The sequence below is a fragment of the Hemicordylus capensis genome, chromosome 1 (genome assembly GCF_027244095.1).
Source record: "Hemicordylus capensis ecotype Gifberg chromosome 1, rHemCap1.1.pri, whole genome shotgun sequence".
Classification (NCBI taxonomy): Eukaryota; Metazoa; Chordata; class Lepidosauria; order Squamata; family Cordylidae; genus Hemicordylus; species Hemicordylus capensis.
Genome location: NC_069657.1, coordinates 324,200,979 through 324,220,673, shown reverse-complemented (window position 1 = coordinate 324,220,673; position 19,695 = coordinate 324,200,979). Strand labels below are relative to the sequence as shown.

Below are 19,695 nucleotides of genomic sequence, written 5' to 3'. Positions count from 1 at the left end.
TCTGGCAAGCAGGACACCCAGCACCACACTGATCTTCTCCCCAAAAGTCTCATTTCCACTGCCATTTTTGAGAAGGTAAGAAACAGCAGAAATCCTTCCTGAGCAGTAGGAGAGGGTTCCCACTGTTCCTTGCCATCTTCATCTTCATCCAGTGCAAATGACAGAAGACCCAGTTCTCTCCTAAGCCCTCTGCCTGTGTGCCAGAAAAGAAACTGAGGGGAAATTGGTGGCAACCACAAATCATGGCTGGCTAGTGACAATGCCTAAATTTGACTGAAGGCAAATCCATGACTGAGGGCAAATGAAGCTCTCCCATTGCCCTCACTCTGAATACAAAGTAGAAAGAAAGAGGGAACAATATATATTGCTACGGCAGCTGGACTGGAGTTCCCTGTCTTGCTGCATTACACTGGTGGTTTCATTGCCCACCACTTCTGCATGACAAGATTTTTCACCCACTCCAGCTCTAGCCACATGGTGTTAGGCATACCTAAATGTGCCCATTATCCCTTCATGCTGCATTACTTTCAATGGGACATGTATTCTGATACCATTCACAATCTACAGTTTGCCCCAACTAGACAACTATATGTGATTGGATTGAGATGAAGGAGCTTTGGCAGAAGGAATGTTTTCCCTTCTTGAAACGATTTCATACCCTTTTGTAAAGGGGTGCAAAAAATTAAGGGGGGAGATTGAATCGTGTGTGTATGTGAACAATGCTCACAAAACCTTCTTCCATGTTAGCACAGCCCTGTACTGTATGTATGTATGTATGTGTGTGTATGTATGTATTTATTATTATTATTATTATTATTATTATTATTATTATTAATAATAATAATAATAATAATAATTCAATTTCTATGCTGCCCTTCCAAAAATGGCTCAGGGCAATTTACACAGAGAAACAATAAATAAATAAATAAGATGGATCCCTGTCCCCAAAGGGCTCACGATCTAAAAAGAAACATACGATAGACAACAGAAACAGTCACTGGAGGTACTGTGCTGGGGGTGGATAGGGCCAGTTACTCTCCCCCTGCTAAATAAAGAGAATTGCCACATTAAAAGGTGCCTCTTTGCCAGGTTAGCTGGGGTGAGTTAGAAGGGGTTAGTGTTAGAGATGACTCGCCTGATATACATGTCCTAGTGAAGCAAGGAATTTCAGGTGTGTTTGTGGAACGTACACATCTGTATTAAGTTTAGGTTGGGGGTGTGTGTTTTGGTGGGAGGGTGGAATCGTGAGGTTAAAAGACTGGAAAAGATGTTCTTTCACAGTGATGATCTCTCCTACTGCCATGGCAGATTGGCCACGTTCAGTGACAGTGGTCTAGAAAAGAGCTTTTGAATTGGATTCTCCATAGATTCATTTTGACTGATTTCAGAGGAACTTTACAAATGCTTCAGATTATTCCCCTGATAAGAAATATATCCTTTTTCTCTTTCTTCAAATATAAAACTCACTTATTTAGTTATGTTTTTGTCATGATCTATTTCATTATATATTGTCCTGTTAAAGGACAATATATATTCTATAATGTGTGTTTAGATTACATCTGCCCTACAAAAGAAACCAGTTTAATTTGTCATGTTTTTCATCAGGAAGTCTGAGGATTAAACTTTGGTGAGGTAGTGAGAATTCTTTGTTATAGCTATAGTCTTCCCAGAGAAATAAAATTCCTGAGGTATTCTCAGAAATTGTAACACAATTTCAGTTCATACTTCAGAGATAATTCTGGCAAGCTGCAATTTTTATAGCTGTTGCCATCTTCAAGTGAAGTTGTTCTGAAGACTAGGTGGAAAAGAATACCTTATATATAGGAACTTCTGGGGTAGGTGGGTAGATCAGGTAATGGGCAAGGAAATGTAGGGTTAAACACCATCTGCCAAAGTGGCACTCCCTCGCTCCCCCCTTCCTAGTCTTTAGAGCAGCAGAATGAGCTCTCTCATGCCATGTCTAGACTGGCCTTAAGGGTTCAGAGTTTGTATAAATAGTTGTCTATTTTAAATTATTTTATGCTGCCTTTCTTCATTAAAGACAGACACAAGGCAGTTAACAAAAATATAAAACATAACGTTATTTAGAATTTTCAGTTATTAAAAAGATAACTCTGGTGGTTCCAGATGTAGTGTGAATTTCTACAGAATGACAAATGATTCTTCTGTTGATTAAAACCATTTCCCATCCCTGACACATTATGATTGGGGGAGGAGAATTCTCAATAAAATGGATATGACATTGTCCTGTTATATTTAGGGGAGCAACATGTTTGAAATGAATGAGTTATTTTTGATAGTGGGTGTTTAGGTTTCTCAGTCATCACTGGATTTTAAAGTGGTCCGATAATTGTACTTGCATATATTATGTATGTATGTATGTATGTATGTATGTATGTATTCAATTTCTATACTGCCCTACTAATGTATGTATGTATGTATTCAATTTCTATACTGCCAAGTTAGCAGGGGTTAGCAGATATAGTTCAGAATAGATCCCATCATGCCTACAATAACTGTACAAAAGAGTGCTTTGGCAGATGCATTTTCTGTCTCCACGATGCTGGAATTATCCATATGCATTAGCATTATAGTTAGATTCACATGGCAACTACAGAGAAATAAAACAGTTTTTTCTTTCTGTTTAAGGCTGGTGTGAGTCTACGGAAAGTAAACCGGCATGTGGATTTCCCACTAGTTTTGGACTTGGCTCCCTTTTGTTCTGCTTCTTGCAAGGTATTGCTACTACTAGAACTACTACTATGGATATTTATATACCTCTCTTCAATCAGAGTCCACAACATGGTTTACATAGAAAAATAAATAATACATAAATAAGATGGTTGTCTGTCCCCAACGGGCTCACAATCTAAAAAGAAACATAAGGCAAATACCAGAATCAGCCACTGGAGGAATACTGGACAGGGCCAGTTGCTCTCCCCCTGCTAAATATAAGAGAATCACCACTTTTAAAGGTGTTTGTTTGCTCAGTTAGCAGGGGATCAAAATATTATTAGGATTATAATTTCAGTTCATCCTTTAAAGGTAATTCTGGCAAACTGCATTTTTTATACTGTTGCTTTGTCTGGTCAATGACCGAAATAAAGATTCCATTCCATACTGTTGCTGACTGCAAGCGAAGGCCAGTGTTCACCCTTAAAATGAGCATTTTATCCATGCTTCTCAAGCCAGATTTTGCTTCACATCAAATTGCATCATTCTGGCCAAGTCAGTATAGTGATGTCGATTTTTTAATAACTGTGTCTAACCCGCTAACCTAAGATATAGTCAATGGAGTGACATCTCTTTACTTTTATAATAATCAAATCACATCTAGTTAGTGAAAAATTGTTGCTGATTTTACTGATGGTTCTGATCTGAGCATGAATACAGTTTGTAATACATTGCGAAGAGATTACATTAATTTCCCTTTCTTTTCACCTCAACCCCTCCCCCCCCCGCCCCTGATTTGGAAATAAGAATGTGATGGATGGTGGGAAAGTTCTCTATGCACTTTATGGAATAGTGGAGCATAGTGGATCAATGAGAGGAGGTCACTATGCAGCATACGTGAAAGTCAGAAGTCCTTCAAAAAGGCTTTTGGAGCACATTTCTAGCAATAAAAATGTTCAAGGTATGTATCTATGGAAAAGCAGGTAATGTAGTAATTCTACAGTAAATCATTGCGCCCGCTCTCTCTCTCCCTCCCCACCCCCTCAGTACCACACGGATTTGCAGGTTCAGTACATAAATAAGAGCATACAACAACGTATTATTTTAATAACTACTTGCCCATCTTTTTCCAAGCAGGACTCTCAAGATATTAACATGTTTTCAATGATTTTTCAAAACTATAGTTAAAAATGGTAATCACTCCTAGAAACGTATTTCTTCCACATTGCCTGTGACAGGGCTGTCCTTAGGGCATGGCAAGCAGGGCGACTGCCCCGGGCCCCGCTCTTTTAACCCCCATTAGAATTAACTGGAAGGGAGCCCCCCACTGGCTGATTCTCTCTAAGGACAGCCCTGGCCTGTGATATATTGGGACTGCTGTACAAAATGTTGAATCTGATGTAGATACAGGCATCCTCAGAAGCACCTAAGAAATCCCAGCTAAGTGTACATGCTTCAAGGGACAGCAGGGACATGATGGGCTCTCTCATGCAGCTCCTCCAATCTCCCTGCATGTGTGCTGTTGCACAAGAGCCCTTGGAGTCTGGGGCACTCTGGAAGGGTTCTGCAAGATTGGAAATGCATTGCTGGCCCTCAGTGGTGTGTTTCTGATCTTGCAGAGCTGCTCCAGAGTGCATGGAGCATTCCAGACTCTGATGGCCTCAACAACATGCACAAAGTGGGACTGGGAGTTGTATGAGGGCTCCTGCTGTACCACCTCTGCAATCTATCGAAGCACGCATGGTTTGTTAGCTGGGATGTTGGGCGGCTACTCTGGACTTTTAAAAAGTGTCAGAGTTCTAGCTCAGAGAATAGCAGAGATCACTTGAAACGAGAGCAAGTTCCTGGTAAATCTCAGAAGCCAGAAAGGAGGGGAACTTGTGTGGTGAGGAGTTTGCGCCCTATACTTTGCGCAAAGAATGCTGGATGGGAGTTTTCATATTTCAAGACACACTTCAGCCCTCCAAAGAGCACACTAGTTTGCCGACACACAGTTTGGGAATTGCTGTCATAGGCAGTTTCTCTGATTTGCAATAAGGCTATTTTAAAGCCATCGGTAAATTCATCAACAGAGTAGAGCTGAGGATTGAAAAGCAAAACATTAAAGGCATTTTGTACAAATAGTTCACCTGCTTCTGAATCCTCAGTGATTTTTGCTTGGAAGTATTCACTTTTGCTATGTGTAATTAACAAATATTCTGTGTTTTTTGTATGCAGGTTTAAAAGAATCGGTAGGAGCATCTGCAGGACAGTGGGTGTACGTTAGTGATGCCCATGTACAATCAGTTCCAGAATCAAGAGTATTAAATTCACAAGCTTACCTGCTTTTCTATGAAAGAATATGGTAGTCATAGTCTGCACTGAAAATATGACAATGGTTATTTAAAAGCAGGAAGAGATTACAGTGCATCTAAATGCTGTGCCTTTATCTGTTCTCTAGTATAAATCTTACCATGATTTCTTACTATAAAAACCATAGCCTGGATCCAGAGAAGCCTGCACATGCAAAAAATGCTTCCATGCAGGCCTGCAGTTTTTGCCGCCTGGCAGCTGCCCCTTGCACGTCATAGGTTGCTGCTCTAGAAGGCCCCAGACCTTTGGGGGCGCTTTACGAGGAGTATGTGGAGCTGCCATGCAAAAGGAGAAATTGCAGTTCCCCTGTATGCAAGCAGGAGCAATTTCATTCTTTTCTGGATCCAAGTCCACAGTCTTATTATTTAAATTCCCAACAATTGTTTTGCAATAATCCACTCTGGAAAATGAACATTGAAATGTCAATGTGGGCAAACAAACTCAACAAAATTTTAAAAAACTTTAATTGCAAAAATGATCTCAGAAAGACTGATTAGTGCCTGAACTGTTCACTGAATCATCATCATGGTTGTATAGCGTGTTTGGCACTTGAGTTTTTGAACTATTGTATTTTAACTTACCAATGGAGGTAGTTATTTCAGGAAAGGTAGTTATTTCATTAGACACTGTTGAGATGCACTACTCTGTGCCAGTTAATATGTTCAGAAAAGATGTGGCACTGTCCTTCAGGGACTGAACCATTTCAGAATGTAGGTAGGGTTTTACATCTTTGAATACACCCCCATCAAAAGTTCCTTGCATGTGAAAAGCTTAGTATATCAGAGAGTAGGCTGAAATAGAACCTTTCTCCTTGATGCTCTAGCTTTTCATATTCAGAGAGTTCTTGACACAGGGATGTGTTCAAACATGCACCTGTTAGAATACACCTGCAGTCTGAAAGTGCAACAGACCTGGGAGGACTGCACCACATGCTTTCTCTGAACATTTTAAATTTGCTCAGAGACATAAGTATATTGGCAGATCAGTTCACACATTCTAGTAGTACATGAGGTTCTCTACCATTTTTGCAGAGCAATTTTGTAAGTGTGCTAGTTTACTTCATATCCAACATTTGGGGTGGGGTGGGTATACTTGAGAATTGCAAATAATTCTGCATTTTCCTAAAGACTTTGTATAGTTTTTGTGACCGACAATATTCATTATCTACTGCACTTGACTACTTTATTGATAAGAGGGTGGGGGAAGAGATATATGTACAAGTGGGTTATAATCATTGCCTCCTACAAATAATCAGGTATGTATTTTCATTATTTTTTCTCAATATATGCATTTGTATCCTTTTTACAGTACAAAGAACTGTGGGGTTTTCTGTTCATCCCTGTTCATTGTAGGGATGAACAGTTCATTGTTCATGCCTGTTCTTTGTGAGTTTGGGCCTTTAAAAAAGCAACACACAAACTAAAAGTCCTTGTGGTACATGACAAGTTGCTTTTAAAACTTGAGAAACTTCTAAGAGAAGTCTGCTACAGTGTATGAAGTACAGTAGTTCAGAGTGGAATAGGGATCAAAGACCTCATGTTGCACTGAAGCCCTTACATGAATTTGGATGGAAACTGGGGCCATTGTCAACGAATGGCAAAGTAACAGAACTCTCTTTTCTTACCCATTTGAAATAAGTATAGGGGGAAGAGTGTGTATGAGTCTGCCGTGCACATGTATATCCATCTATTCATGGGAAGGACCTGGGTACAGTATTATCAGAATCTCTCCTAGCCAAGCCCCATTAATAGCAATAGGAAGGGTGCCAGAACATGTTCTACTTGCACAGCTCCCCATTAATTTCAACTGAGTTTCCACATGAGAAATTCCTGGTGGATTTGTGCTTCATATTGCTAATGCTTTAAGACTAGTAATACATTCGTACCTGAGAGGGAACTAATGAGCTATTGTGACACATAGTGGTTCATATTTAATTTGATAATTTAATTTTGATTTACTTTATTAGTCACTTTAATCTGTTTCAGTGACTTATTTTCAGTTTGCATATCATATCAATTCCAGCAAGCCTACTACTCACTAAGTAGAAGCACTAGATGTTTATTATTTCCCATTAATACAAGGAAGTCTTTTATGGTGAAAAGGGTGATATCTTTCCTCATGGTATTAGTCTGAGATGCCCTTAATATCTGGGGCCAGTGCAGAAGGGCTTCATAAAAGACACGCCCTTTCCCCGTTTTTGCATGGGGATTATACAACAGGCGTGGTTGAGTTTTAGTCACTACAATTAGCATAAACACCTGACATAATTAAACATATGACTTAAGAGAGCCTGTTTGTGTAGAGTAATGGCACTATATTATTAATTATAATTGATTCAGAATTGACCCATTGCAGCACTGGGAGAGAGATGGACTTATTCAAGCCAACATAGCCAGGGGTCCCTCCAGTGGGCCACTTGCTATGTTGGGTTGCATAAGTCCAGCTTATTCAAATGGCGGCTGTCGGTGTCTCCCTTGTGTTGCATTTTAGATTGGAGCCCTTTGAAAGCATCATCTCACTCTTCTTGCTACTACTTTGAGTTTTTGTTGTTGAAAAGCAGTATAAAGATATTCTAAATAATAATATCATTTCCTGTTTTTCTACTCGTGCTGCAAAAGTCTAATTAACTTAGCTCCAGACAGAGAGTGAGTGAGTTTGTGTCTGTGTTCTGTATCTTTTGGGGGAAAAATATATTCTCTTTTTCTTACGACCTCTCTTTTGCCATCCAGTAGTCCTGAACTATGTCTACAGTTGCCACCTTTAAATTCAGTCCCAGCTTTAGAGTAGAGCATTCATGAAACTTCTTTCTTGATCTCTTTTCTCAGGAGACTCAGTGTTTTCAGAATCAGGATGTGCCTTCTAATCCCAGGCCTCCCCTGCCCCACATAACACACCCAAAGTAGTGTATTTAAGCCTGTAGCCCTCCCATGTTTGTGACCGAAAAACACTTCTCAGTTAATTAGGATCACAGGAGAAAAAACTAAGATTTACAACAGTAGGAGCAGCACCATCTTCTGGCTAGATTTGGCAACTGCACATCTTAAAATCTCCCTTTACTAGGACAAAGACTACAAGTGTTTGGGCAGTACTTCCCAATTAGAAGAAATTGTGGCTAAGAGCGCATTTTATGCATGGCTCCAGACATGTTTCTATCTTTCAAAGTTTATTCCATTTCAAGAGCACTTGAAATGGAGCCTTTATTCAATTCAAGAGCACGTTACAATACACTGTTATAAGACTTTCTGAAATGTCCACATTTCTTTCTTCTTCATTTTTCTTATTTTAAGCATTGGCAATATGGTAGGGGTTGTTGCTATAAGAAGTTTTGAATAGGTCTGTGTTAAGCTCCTACAAATAGCTGGTTCTGTCAGCTTGGACTGCACTGATTTGCCTTTTTGAATACTCATGCACATACTCCAGATGTAGTCTCCATTTTCCAATAGGATCATGCTTAGTGAGTACTCCTGATCTAGTTAGAGAATCATATGCACAACTCTGGTTGCTGGATGCAGGTGTATTATATGGGTTTCCCAATCCAATGACTTTGCTGCCAAATGACTGTAAACACACTGGGCTGTCCATTTCTAAACCAGTATCATAGGAAGATGCTCAAATTAAATTTTGAATGAAAGCTTTTATTTATTTTTTAAGCCAATAATGTATCCCTACATATCTAAATTCCACTTCTTAGGCAAGGAAACTAAGCACTGTATTTTCCCTCCACTGTTGACATATGAAAGAAACTATGGGACTATGTGAGACAGATGATACTAAGTTTTTATAATGCACTAAGAAAAACAGGTTTTCTATTCCATTTTAGTGCTAGTAACCTTGGATTACATTTGATAAAAGAATATGTAGGCATATAATAAATTATTTAAAGGACTGTAAAGGGCCTTGCTTAATGATTAGCAAAGACAAATCCAGGTGGAATTTAATTTGTAAGTGCAATATATGAACCTGTTACTGTACTTTTACATGTATGTATTGAATGTATATACATTTTTCAATAGGCATATGTATTTAATAGAACTGAGACAAAATATTAAGATGACTGCTAAGTATATTCCATTGTGGATGCAATCTATTTTTGATTTTCAAAATAAAATATTAAGCCACTGCACATTTAAGAAAATGTGTTTCCTTTTATTTGAAGGGTTATGGTAAGCCAAAATAAATAGTTCACTGAAAGTTGATGTTAAGTTCTGGTTTCTGAATTAGTCTTTGTCCAGATTAACTAGATTCACCGAAAGCACTCTACTATAAGATGCAGAAGAGCTCACTCTGAGTCATGGCTTAGCTCCAGCTAAGCAAGGGGTGTAGTTCAGTGGTAAAGTGCATGCTTTGCTTACAGAAGGTCCCAGAAGGCCCTATCCAGCCCCAGCACAGTACTTCCAGTGACTGTTGCTGGTGTCTATCTTATAATTCTTCTTAGATTGTGATCCCTTTGGGGACAGGGAGCCATCTTATTTATTTATTATTTCTCTGTGTCAACCGCCCTGAGCCATTTTTGGAAGGGTGGTATAGAAATCGAATGAATGAATGAATGTTCAATCCCTGAAGACCCAAGAGGACTGGTAAGACCCTGGTTTAAAACTATGGAACCATGTCAGTGGCCAACATTCTGACTAATGATGCACACATGCTTGTAACAAAAGCACGTTGGTTAAGACTTAACCTCCTGCTTCTGAAGCGTATGCACTCTTGCAGAACAGTGTTTCAAAACCTCCCCCTTACTACAGAAGTGCTCTCTGAGAAAGGGCACTTCCAGAGCAAGGGGAGAGCCACAAAAATAGTTGTGCTCTTGTGCCCATGCGCAGGTAGGCATTTGCTAGATGCACATGCACACCATTAGTCAGGATGTTAGCCAGTGTAGACAACACTGTGCTGAATCAATAGCCTTAGTATGTTCAGCTTCATATTTTTAATCTATATGCATTGCTTCAACATCTTTTTTCAAATGTATGCTGCATATCAAGATACAAAAGTAGAATATTTCTAAAAACATTAATTATCAGACTTCTAAAAACACATGAGTCAATAGAGGTAAATCCAGGTCTTTCAAGTCAACCTATCTGCTGGACTACACTATGTTTGCATAACTTACTGCCTTCCTGATCCTACACATCTGTTCTTTTTCTATTTCTATTCTTTTTCTACACATCTGTTCTGTACTTATTTTCTTCTCTGTAATTCTGATTAAGTTAATTATAAGTATGGACCCACAACAAAATATTGCTGTATATCCCTGGTGTGCATGCGTTACTGAGGCTGAGCATGGTGAAATAAGAAGTTAGCAACAAAGACTAACTTGTCTTCATATACATCCCTCCCCCTAATTTCTGGATGGTGGTTGTTGTTGGACCGGTACACTACTGTTCAGTCCCAGCTCCATTTCACCTAGCCCTAAGGTTTCGAGAGTTAATGGCCAGTGAGGGGTCAGTGTAATACTTTCATCAATATTTGTTGAGGTTGTAGGGAGGGAAAATGCACATATAGTAACCAGCAGATTAACAGATTCAGTGGACAACTTCCCTCTTCATTCCTCAGGAGAGTTCATACACATGCAGTTTTTATCGGGGGGGGGGGACGATATTAACCACACACACACACACACAACAAGAGCTTGCCTATGTCAGACTTCCTCCCCCTCAGAAATTCAACAGTGTAAAATGGCTGCTGAGAAAACTAAACGGTTCTAGACACCTTTCCCCTTCAAAAGTAGCAGGAGTTGTGACTGTTCCAAGGGAGTATTTTTCAAGCCAAGAAACTTTCCACTCTTTTTGTTCAAGTCCTCCTTGCCTCAGACTTCCATTACCTCCACCTACGTACCTGCTTGTCTCTTAACTGCACTCTGATCCTATACACATGTCTTTCATAGGGGCAGATTTGAGGGTTTCTGGCCCCCTTCGGTCTGCCGCCTCCCCCCACCACACACACACACACACTTTCAGATTTTCGCAAACCTATCTGTCAGACACTCCCAAGTCTGTCAGTACCTTCCATTTGCCTGTAAGTGCTCTGGTTATGTGTCCATAAGAATCATAATGTTTCAAGCTTTTTCAGAAATAGCTATAAAGTAACCACACTTGAATACACTGACTGACATCTAGACCAACAAAGCATTGCTGCAGCTAATGTGCTGGTTCAACAAAAATCACCCCTCCTCTGCAGATCTCCCCTTCCCTCTGAAGCCCACTGTCTCCTGTGCAGGTATATATTTTGGGAAGCTACAGTGGGCTTTAGAGGGAAGGGGAGAAAGACAAAGACCCCCCCCATCCCCCACCCAGCTGCACCAGCATGTTGTTTTCTAGGTTGGCCACCAATTGTGCAAATACACAAATATTTGCCTAAAGCACTCCTGGGGCAGAATTTAGTTTATTGCAATACCAGACCCTTAAACATAGCTCCCTGTAGTAACACACACTCCCTTCAAATAGTATACTGTTTGGATTACTTTTACTGAAGCTTTGTGCTTGATTACTTAGTCCTTGGTACTGAAAAGCTTATTTATTGAAGCACCACACAAAAATCCTGTCTAATAGAAATATTTTAAATAAATAAAATAATGCACCGTAAGATATAACTCATAGGCAACCATTCAGCATGCAAATCAGTTGTGTCTAGGTAGGTCATGTAAATTTTCATGTCCTAACTCTGTTCGTTTCTTGAGAAGGAGAGCTCTTAATTCATAGAGGAGAGTGAGATGACTTTACTGAAAACAGGGAGCTCTTTTTCTTTTTTCTTTTGAGAGATTAAGCTATCTATATAAGTATCTGAAAAGCCTTTCCCCCTACAGTGCTTGATTTTGTCCTGTTAATCTACGGGAAGAGCATTTCAGCTTCAGATACTTTCATCTCTTACTATTTTTCTCAAAGGACAAAAAAAAATGCCATTTTTAAGGCAGCAGAGAAAACGACACTGCTTAGAAAGAGGTGGGAAGACCAGGTTTGGGGGATCTACATCCCATGAGCCATACAGTGGGATGACCTGTTTACACAAGTGCAATCTATATGTGCAGATCTACATGTGAGTTTCTATAGATTAAGCAACATTTCTTTCCGCGTTTTTACTGTTTTACTTCCTGCTCTTACTGTTTTACTTGTTTTTCCTAAACAATTTGTTTAGGAAAAAACAAAATACTCTTCTTGTTGTCCCTACAAAGACAACCACAGGGCTCTGTGGTCACCAGGAGTCAACACTGACTCGACAGCACTTTAACTTACTGATAAACAACCAAGAACCATAAACTCTCACCAGCCTAGATCCCAGTTTATCTTCTGTCCATCCACCCATTTTGAATCACTTTATTTATTTATTTATTTTTATTTTATTTATTTTTACATTTATATACTGTCTTTTGTTAAAAAATACAACCCCAAGGCGGTTTACAAAAATTAAAACATACAATAAAAAAGCAATAAAAAACGTCAAGCTAAAAACATATAAAAACAGCCATAAAAACAATACAACAGATAAAAACACACAGAAGCCTCAGTAAAATTATGTAAAAGCCTGGGTAAAAAGCCAAGTCTTTACAAGCTTTCTAAAAGCCGTGATGGAGTCCGAGTAACAAATGGGCACTGGGAGAGCATTCCAGAATCTAGGAGCAGCAACAGAGAAGGCCCTGTCCCAAGTGCACGACAGCCTGGCCTCCCTTATTGTCGGCACCCGGAGCAGGGCCCCCTCAGATGTCCTCGTCAGGCGGGCAGCAACCCTTGGAAGCAGGCGGTCCCTCAAATACCCTGGGCCCAAACCATTTAGGGCTTTAAAGGTCAAAACCAGCACCTTGAATTGGACCCGGAAACGAACCGGCAGCCAGTACAACTCTTTCAAAATGGGGGTGATATGTTCCCAACGGGCAGCTCCGGATAAAATCCTCGCTGCCGCGTTTTGCACTAGCTGCAGTTTCCGGATATTCTTCAAGGGCAGCCCCACATAGAGCGCGTTACAGTAATCCAGCCGCGACGTGACTAAGGCGTGGGTAACCGTGGCAGATCTGCCTTCTCGAGAAAGGGACGCAGCTGGCGCACCAGCCAAAGCCGTGCAAAGGCACCCCGGCCACCGCCTCCACCTGAGCTTCCAAAAGCAGAGCCGGGTCCAGTAGTACCCCCAAGCTGCGTACTTGCCCCTTCAAGGGGAGTGCAACCCCATTCAGAACCGGTAGAATCGCCTCATCCCGATTGGCTCTCCTACTGACCAACAGTACCTCCGTCTTATCCGGATTCAATTTCAGTTTGTTAGCCCACATCCAACCCATCACGGCCTCCAGCCCCCGATTCAGGACATCCACCACCTCCCTAGGATCAGATGACAAGGAGAGATAGAGCTGAGTGTCATCCGCATATTGCTGACAACTCAGTCCAAATCCCCGGATGACCTCTCCCAGCGGCTTCATGTAGATGTTAAACAGCATGGGGGACAAGACCGATCCCTGCGGAACCCCACAGGCCAACGGCCATGGGGCCGAGCAGTAGTCCCCCAGCACCACCTTCTGGACCCTCCCCTCAAGAAAGGACCGGAACCACCGCAACACAGTGCCTCCGATTCCCATACTCGAGAGGCGGCCCAGAAGGATACCACGGTCGATGGTATAGAACGCCGCCGAGAGGTCCAGCAGAACCAACAGGGACGCACTCCCCCTGTCTAGTTCCCGGCGTAGGTCATCCACCAAGGCAGTCTCAGTCCCATACCCGGGGCGGAAGCCAGATTGAAAAGGGTCCAGATAATCCGTATCATCCAAGACCCTCTGCAGCTGGGACGCCACCACACGCTTTATCACCTTGCCCAGAAAGGGAAGGTTAGACACAGGTCTATAATTGTCCAGGTTGGAGGAATCAAGGGAGGGCTTTTTTAATAGTGGTCTTACCACCGCCTCCTTGAGGCACGATGGCATCCTGCCCTCCCTTAATGAAGCATTAATGATCACCTCCAACCATCTGCCCGTCCCCTCCCTGGCAGCTTTTATTAGCCATGAAGGGCAAGGGTCAAGAGCACACGAAGTCGCCTGCACACTGCCCAGGATCTTGTCCACATCCTCAGGCCGCACCAACTGAAAAGAATTCAACACAACAGGACCAGATGGTACCAGAGGCACGTCTGCCGGAACTGCCAAAACTCTGGAGTCCAGGTCAGCACGGATGCTAGCGACAGGCAAACCGATCACAAAGAGCTGTAGATGACTCCTCCCCCATTGTCTGGGGGGATGTGTGGAGCAAGGTTTTTATCACACGAAACAGCTCTGTTTGTCTGCACTGAGCAGACGCAATGGAGGCGGAGAAAAAGCATTTCTTCGCCGCCCCCACCGCCACGGAGTAGTCCCTAAAATGGGCTCTAGCCCATGTTCGGTCGGATTCGTGGCGACTCTTCCTCCAGCGTCGTTCTAGCCGTCATCCGAGTTGCTTCATCGCCCTAAGCTCCGAGGAAAACCAAGGAGCAGATCGGGCTCCACCAAGCTGGAGAGGGCGTTTAGGAGCAACCGTGTCAACAGCCCGGGCCATCTCTCCATTCCAGAGGTCAACCAGGGCCTCGACAGGGTCACCAGCTCTGGACACTGGAAACTCCCCGAGGGCCGTCTGGAATCCAAGCGGATCCATAAGCCTCTGGGGGCGGACCATCCTAATTGGCCCACCACCCCTGCAGAGGGCAGACGGAGCAGTCAAACTAAACCCCACCAGATGATGATCTGTCCATGACAAAGGAGTGATCTTAAATTCCCCCACCTCCAGATCATTTATTTCCCGGACGGCAAAAACCAGATCCAGAGTGTGTCCCGCCACGTGGGTAGGGCCCAATACCAACTGAGACAGGCCCATGGTTGCCATGGAGGCCATGAAGTCCTGAGCCGCACCCACTAGGGGCGTCTCAGCTTGAACATTGAAATCCCCCAAAACAATAAGCCTGGGGGAAACCAAAGCCACCTCCGAGACCACCTCCGCCAGCTCAGGTAGGGAGACTGAAGTGCAGCGGGGTGGTCGGTACACCAGCAGAATCCCCAGCCTATCTCGGAGGCCCACCCTCAAGGACAAACACTCAAAATTCTGAGATGGCCTGACCGGGCACCTGGAAACGGGGAGAGTATCTCGAAAGATGACTGCAACGCCTCCTCCCCGACCCTCAAGGCAGGGCTGTTGCACGATCTGGAAACCTGGAGGGCAGAGCTGAGAGAGACCAACCCCGCCCAGAGCATCCAACCAGGTCTCTGTCACACATACCAGGTCAGCACGCTCATCCACAATCAAATCGTGGATAAGAGAAGTTTTTGCATTAACTGACCTGGCATTCAGCAGCAGCACCCTAATCCTCGAGGTAGTGTTCTCAGAGCTCCCTGGGGTCAGAGGGTTGGGAGAAGGGCCGGAAAAAGGAACAGGCCTCAATTGCCTGGACCGATTTCCCCTGTAACGGCCTGCCCAACTCCCACCGCCATACCTCCCTCTGCCCGCTACCCTGTGATATTGCCGCCCCCACTCCGTACCCAGTTTTTCGCTTTCCCAGACACATCTCCCCAGACTAACCCACCATGGCTTCTTGGCTTAATAAAAACCAGAACCAGACTCGCGTAATCTTCTGCTGGCTTCTTAATTGTGGGAAGACGGATCTTCAAGGCAGAGGAAAGAGATCTTCTGGGCCCCAGGCAGCTTGCCCCACGGCTGAGAGCCACAAGGACGAGAGCCCTTGGGCCAGCCTGCCCTATATAGCAGCCAAAGCCCCAGCACAGCAACAGCCCAAGGAGATGATGTTACACACCTGAGGAGGGGCAGAAACACAGACAGCAAAGCAGTCAATGCCCCACCCAAGCTGTTCCCTCTGTCTTCTTCCCCCCTTTGCATTAGGCTCTGCTATTGGCTGTTAGTGCTGAGTTATTCACACCCTGAAAATGTGCCAGCTCTGTCACAATTGAGAGCACAGGCAATCTTATGACATCATAGGAAGATGCAGCTAGAATTTTCAAGCAGGTTGTCAGACACAGAACAAAGTTTTTCACATCAGCAGTTACATTGCTTCTACTGTTAATATATAGTAAGGCTGTTCTCATGAGCAGCCTAACCCAGGCTAGAGCAGCCCAGCCTGGGTTAGGCTGCTCATGTACAGCACTAGGATCCATGTGGATCCTGGCGCTGTTCACCTGCCTAACCCGATTCCGAAGCCCGGCCTTTAATGGAGGTTAAGGGCGCCCTTAACCCCAGCACCAGGATTGTGTGTGTGCTTGGACTTCTTGCAGCCCAGGTGCCTAGAGCACCCGTCTCACAGCGGTATACACCAATGCACCATGCTTATCAGATGTTGCATTGTGCGATACGTGGAGGCTGATACGCATCGTCCTGGCCTCTGGAGACCTGCACTGCGAGCAGCAGCACAGATCGTGTAGAAGCGTGGTCTACACGTCCCACCAACTTTGTTCAGGCATCTGGGGTGAAGGTAAGTTTCATGCAGCCTTCCTCCACCCTCCCTGTCATGTGAATATCCTAAGTAGATTTCAGCTTTTGAAACCTTCTACATCTGCTACAGTGGATCCTGTATCTAGTTGAATAATACAGATAGAATTGTCTTGAGGTCAGTTTATGCAACTATATTTTCTATGACAACTGTAACCATGCCATGGTAGCTTACTTATGTGATATAGCTATTGCAGACCCGCAATCATAGAATACTATATCTGTCAGTGAAGACAAGTTTTCCAAATGTCCTTATTGCTTAAAACCTGCTATCTGAACTGTTCACGTCAACTGAATCCTGGCTTCAGGTCAGTTGGGTGGGTTTATTCTAAGCATCATTAAAGAAGTGTGAGGACTTATTTCCACATGGCCAGTCCTACATAAATTGCAAATTCCTGGTTGCTCTGGACAAGGTCAATGTTTTAAATACTACTTAAAACCATTTTTTTTCAAGAAGAAAATGCTAAGTACAACTGAGTATCAGGGAAACATCCATAGCACAGACCTTCCCGGGCAGGTGGAGGGGCATTCATTGACTGTACAACTTTAAATCAATTTTAACATTTGTTTCCGTTTTATTCAAGCACTTTTGGGAGACTGCATAGGTGCAACGGTAATTATTCATGAATGACCAGCCATTTCTGCGCTATATAGCACACATTATTTTGAGATGCTACAATGCTGTATCTAGCACTAGTGGCTATTTCTGACATAGTAGCACCAGCCAATACTGTTTCTTGTAATTATGGTGCAGTGTTCCAGATAATAAGGCTATTATACCAATGCTCTGTTTATTGCACCTCAATCCAACTGCTGGCTTACCAGTTCATCATAGGACCTAACCTTGTATGGTATTCATACTAATAAAATAGGGAAGAATTGTGCACCCTCTAATTTTAAATTGACCAGCTCTAAATAACTGGCCAGGTGATGCATCATCACTCTATATAGCATAACATCTGTGAATAGTTATGCTGATAATTATTTCTGGAAAAGTCCCTACTGCAAGAGATGAGAAATAAGTTATAGATTTGAAGCACTCATGATTTATTGAATATAATCTCAATTTTAACCATACCCCCAAAGCCATTAGTCAAATATTGTTGTATGAGAGATGTGTGTCACTATTTTAAAAAGCTTTGAATGTGAAATTTTTTCAAAAGATAACCAGATATGCATACTTGAATCTGCAATAAACAGAATGAGACCTTTTAAAACTGTAGGGGTTAAACGCACATTTTATTCCTTCTGGAAACAACTTCTTGCAAGAGTTGGATGCTTTTAAAACAGAGGCTCACATTCCAAGGGTGTGTGAACTGGTTCGACTTGAAACCCACTTTGATTTGAACTGGCCCTGGTTTGAACAGAACCAGATTGAACCGATCAAACCAGTTCTGGGCAATGCTTGTAAACGGGAATCCGCTGAGGGTTCCTCTTACAAGCAAAGGCCATGGGGGCAGTGGCACACCTAGGTAATTTTGGCACCTGGACCGCACCCACCACAAAGCTGCATCCTCACGAGCCTGCGCCCCCCCCCCCGTGGTCACGAGTTTCCCCCCACCACTGCGAGGCCAAACCACCCAATTTTTTCAATAATTCTAGCCGCTGGGAGTGGGGGGTGAGCTGAGCAGGCCTCCCCCCATGGTGGCAGCACCTCGCAGTTCTCAGGGGCAGCTGGGCCAGATGGTCAGACCGAACAGCAGCTCCCACTCTGCCCGCTCCCACTGCCACCACCACAGAGGGAGGCCGGGGAGGCCTGCTTGGCTCACCCCACCCCCAGGCAGCTAGAATTATTGGGGGGGGAGGTGGTTTGGCCTCACGGCAGGGCAGTGGTGGTGGGTGCTGGGTGGTGGCAGGGGGTCCCCCCAGGCCTTTGGAGTCCCCTGGACCTTGAAGGCCACAGGCCAGGGCCACAGGGTCTGGGGTAAGAGCGCCTCTGGATGGAGGACAGGACAACTTACCTTCCTGCTCGTGGTGAAACAGCAGCAGCAGGTCTCCTCTCAATCCCCTGCTAGCCTCCCCAATTGCAGCCCAGTGGCAGCAGAGCAGTTTGGCAACTGCAGAGCATGCAGCAGGCCTCGGCGCAGGCGCAGAGGTCATTAGAATAGATTGCCTGGTGCTCGTGGTGCACACCAGGTGCTCTTGTGGAAGAGCAGTGAGTGCTCCTGGTGCACCAGGTGTTCTTGTGCAGGAGCACTCGGTGCTCCAGGAGCACCCACTGCTCTTCCGCAGAAGCACCCGGCAATCTTTTCTAATGGCCTCCACGCCTGCGCAGAGGCTTCTGTGCTCCACAGTTATCAAACTGGCCTGCAACTGCCCAGGCTGCTATTGGGTTAATAGCCGGAGATTTAGAGGAACCCCGCCACCAGCCATCAGCCCGTTGGAAGGTATGTTACCCTCTCACCCCCACCCTTTGGGAATCTCCCTTTGCTTGTAAAAGGGAATCCTCAGTGGTTTCCTCTTTACAAGCATTGCCCCGAACCGGTCCACAAACCAGTTCGGCAGTCAAACTGATCCAGGCCCAATTTGGCCGAACACACTGCACTCCCCTCCCTCCATACTGCTCTTTGGCTACCAGGAATATATTTCTGACAATCGCGCAATCTTTAGGGGCATATTTCTGAAGCCAAAAAATAATTTTGGAAGGAGGAGAGAGCAGCAAAATTCACTCCACCTCCATACACTTTTGGCTGTTCAGCAACAAACAGGCTGAGCTCCACAACAATTTTTCTATAGACACGCTGCTCTGTTCCGCCCTACTAATGCCATGCAGAATATGCGGCAGCATATTTACTTCACTACATTCCTTACATTGAAATCTTCTTCCTTGAAGAAGAAGAAGAACAGCAATAACCATGTGTGATTGACTAAACTATTCTGCGGTCTTACTACTTGCAAATTCTTTTAATAAGCACTGTGAAGTTTGAAATCACAATAATCATCACATTAATCAGTCAGCTCCTCCTCAGTTACCATTTCCATTCTCTAAACTTGATGCTTAGTTTGCATGTATCAGTGAACATGAGCCCATTTTTCTTTCAGGCATTTGGGTTGTTCACACTTCTTGGCACAATTGCAATTGCAGTAAACTGGTAGACATTATATACTTGGCGTTTCTGAAAAGCTTTTCAAAAACCCCTCATCATTCACAATGACACCAAATTCTGCAGGACGGTGCCAACAGTGAACAGCAGAGAGCTCAAAATAAAACTCCAAATTACCATCTCAGCAAATG

The 19,695-nt window shown here is 43.6% G+C and overlaps 2 protein-coding genes across 10 annotated transcripts in view; both read left to right on the top strand.

Moving 5' to 3' along the window:
• Positions 1–9,148, top strand: part of USP45 (ubiquitin specific peptidase 45) — a 99,925-nt gene extending 90,777 nt beyond the window's left edge. For all 9 annotated transcript variants that reach the window (XM_053287696.1, XM_053287695.1, XM_053287694.1 and 6 more), the window contains 3 exons: positions 2,650–2,736; positions 3,481–3,634; positions 4,891–9,148. In XM_053287696.1, coding sequence (XP_053143671.1) covers positions 2,650–2,736; positions 3,481–3,634; positions 4,891–5,021 — 372 coding nt within the window. In that variant the 3' untranslated portion in view covers positions 5,022–9,148. The remainder of the gene's footprint in view (positions 1–2,649; positions 2,737–3,480; positions 3,635–4,890) is intronic.
• A 7,276-nt stretch (positions 9,149–16,424) lies between these two features.
• PNISR (PNN interacting serine and arginine rich protein) overlaps positions 16,425–19,695 on the top strand; it is a 30,073-nt gene continuing 26,802 nt past the window's right edge. Inside the window, exon 1 of the mRNA XM_053287686.1 lies at positions 16,425–16,443. The gene's annotated coding sequence lies outside the window, so the exon portion shown is untranslated. The remainder of the gene's footprint in view (positions 16,444–19,695) is intronic.